The 2249-nt window shown below is 65.1% G+C and overlaps 1 protein-coding gene across 1 annotated transcript; it reads left to right on the top strand.

Annotated features, from left to right (window-relative positions):
• Positions 1 to 997: 997 nt before the first annotated feature.
• Positions 998 to 2230, top strand: LOC123255617 (zinc finger protein 574-like; the record flags this gene model as incomplete). Its single annotated transcript, XM_044684375.1, has 1 exon — positions 998 to 2230. A coding segment is annotated over exon 1 (1233 nt), but the record flags the coding sequence as incomplete, so codon positions are not given.
• Between the last annotated feature and the right edge of the window lie 19 nt (positions 2231 to 2249).

The following is a 2249-nucleotide window of genomic DNA, read 5'->3' as shown; positions in this document are numbered from 1 at the left end:
TGGAATTCAGAAAGCTTCAGTGGCTCCCCATTTTCTGGAAAGACTAGACATTGCTCAGTCTGCCCTTTATCAAGGGTCCCTGGTAGCCTTCTTTCCCAGCGTTGTTCTCAGGACCTGCATTCCAGACAAACTTCCATAGAAGTTCCTGCTCCCATCTCCCCTGCTGGTCCTCAGCCCCCTTCAGAACTGCTCAGCTGCCTCCCCCTGAAGATCCTCCCTCTCTCCCCTGCTGTGTCTGAGCTCCATCACACTCTCCCTAGCAGCCCCTTGCTACAAGTTGTATTGCTTGGAGTGTTTTTCCTGCTAAAATAGAAACTTATTGAGAGCAAGAATTTCATCTCAGTTCACCAGGGCCAAGTGCAGAAACTTGAAAATAGTAGCCTTCATGGGGGGAAGGGTGGGGTTAAAGACAGAGAATCCAGATCTGAAGGCTCAAGTTGGGGGCAGAGCACCTAGAGGGCTAGAGAGCTCATTTGGGAAGGCTTGACTAAGGGAAAAGATAGGGGGATCTGCAGTGGGGAAAAGAGAGCGAGGGGACTAAACTGTAAAGGAGGCCTTGGAGCAGGAGGGAGGCGCCGAGAACTACAGTGTAAGGATGGAATTGGGAGTGCTGGAGCAATGGACATGTGAAGAAGTCATTGGAGGGGGCAGCCAGGTGGCTCAATGGATAGAGAGCCAGGCCTGGAGTCAGGAGGTCCTGGATTCCTCCTGGCTGGGTGACCCTGGGCAAGTCACTTCACCCCATTTGCCTAGCCCTTCCGGCTCTTCTGCCTTGGAACCGATACACAGTATTGATTCTAAGACCGAAGGTGAGGGTAAGTAGCTGGAGGTGGGCCTGGGGAATCGGGGTGAGGAAGCAGAATTGGGGGAGTGGAGTTGAGGGTGCCGGAACCCCAGAGAGGGGAAGTCTGGCCAGAGCACCCAGAAGGGATGGGGAAGGCGTGGGGGCCGCTCGGACTGACGCCCGCCTCGTCTCTGTCCCCAGGGCCCGGCCGCCATGACAGAGGAGTCGGAGGAGACGGTCCTGTACATCGAGCATCGCTATGTGTGCTCCGAGTGTAACCAGCTCTTCAGCTCCCTGGACGACGTGCTCCTGCACCAGAACCTGCACCTCCCCCAGCAGCACTTCGAGGTGGTGGGCGTCGTGGACCCCGGGGTGTCGGTGGCCGGCGAGGCGGCGGGCAGCTCTGGCCTGTACCAGACCCTGGTGCAGGAGAGCCAGTACCAGTGCCTGGAGTGTGGGCAGCTGCTGCTGTCCCCCGGGCAGCTCCTCGAGCACCAGGAGATGCACCTCAAGCTGCTGAGCACCCAGGAGCCGGCCCCCCCCGAGGCGCCCCCAGCCAAGCCGCCCCCCACTATCAGCGCCAGCACCATCCACTATGAGTGCGTGGACTGCAAGGCCCTCTTCGCCAGGCAGGAGCTGTGGCTGAGCCACCGCCAGACGCACCTCCGGGCCGTGGCGGCCGTGGCCGCCTCCCCCCCCCAGCCCTCGCCCCCTCCGGCCGCGGGGCCCCAGCCCGGCCAAGCCCAGGTGGCCCTGGAGCACTCCTACCGGAAGGCCGAGGAGGCCGGGGAGGCCGGCGGTGCCGCGGGGGCTCAGGGGGAGGTGGTGGCCGAGGTGGAGCTGCTCCTATATAAGTGCTCCGAGTGCTCCCAGCTCTTCCACCTGCCCGGGGACTTCCTGGAGCACCAGGCCACCCACTTTGGCCCTGCGGCCGCCGGCCCCGACACCTCCGGGGCCCCCGACCTGCCCCCCGCCTCCGACCACAGCTACGAGCTGCGCAACGGGGAGGGCGGCGGGGCCGGCCGGGAGCGCCGGGGGGGCCGCCGGCCACCAAGGAGGGCCGGCGGGGACCCCCCCAGCGGGGCCTCCCCCGAGCTCCTCTGTCCCACCTGCGACCAGCTTTTCCTGTCACCCCACCAGCTGCAGCAGCACCTGCGCAGCCACCGGGAGGGGCTCTTCAAGTGCCCCCTGTGTAGCCGGGCCTTCCCCAGCCCCCCCGGCCTGGACCAGCACCTGGGCGAGCACAGCGGGGAGTCCCACTTCCTGTGCGTGGACTGCGGGCTGGCCTTCAGCACGGAGGCGCTGCTCCTGGCGCACCGGCGCACCCACACCCCCAACCCGCTGCACGCCTGCCCCTGCGGCAAGACCTTCGTCAACCTCACCAAGTTCCTGTACCACCGGCGCACGCATGGGGCGGGGGGCGTCCCCCTCCCGGCCCCGGCCCCCGCCGCGCCCCCCGAGGAGG

This window comes from Gracilinanus agilis, unplaced genomic scaffold (assembly GCF_016433145.1).
Source record: "Gracilinanus agilis isolate LMUSP501 unplaced genomic scaffold, AgileGrace unplaced_scaffold49413, whole genome shotgun sequence".
Classification (NCBI taxonomy): Eukaryota; Metazoa; Chordata; class Mammalia; order Didelphimorphia; family Didelphidae; genus Gracilinanus; species Gracilinanus agilis.
This window is presented reverse-complemented; position numbering and strand designations above follow the sequence as displayed.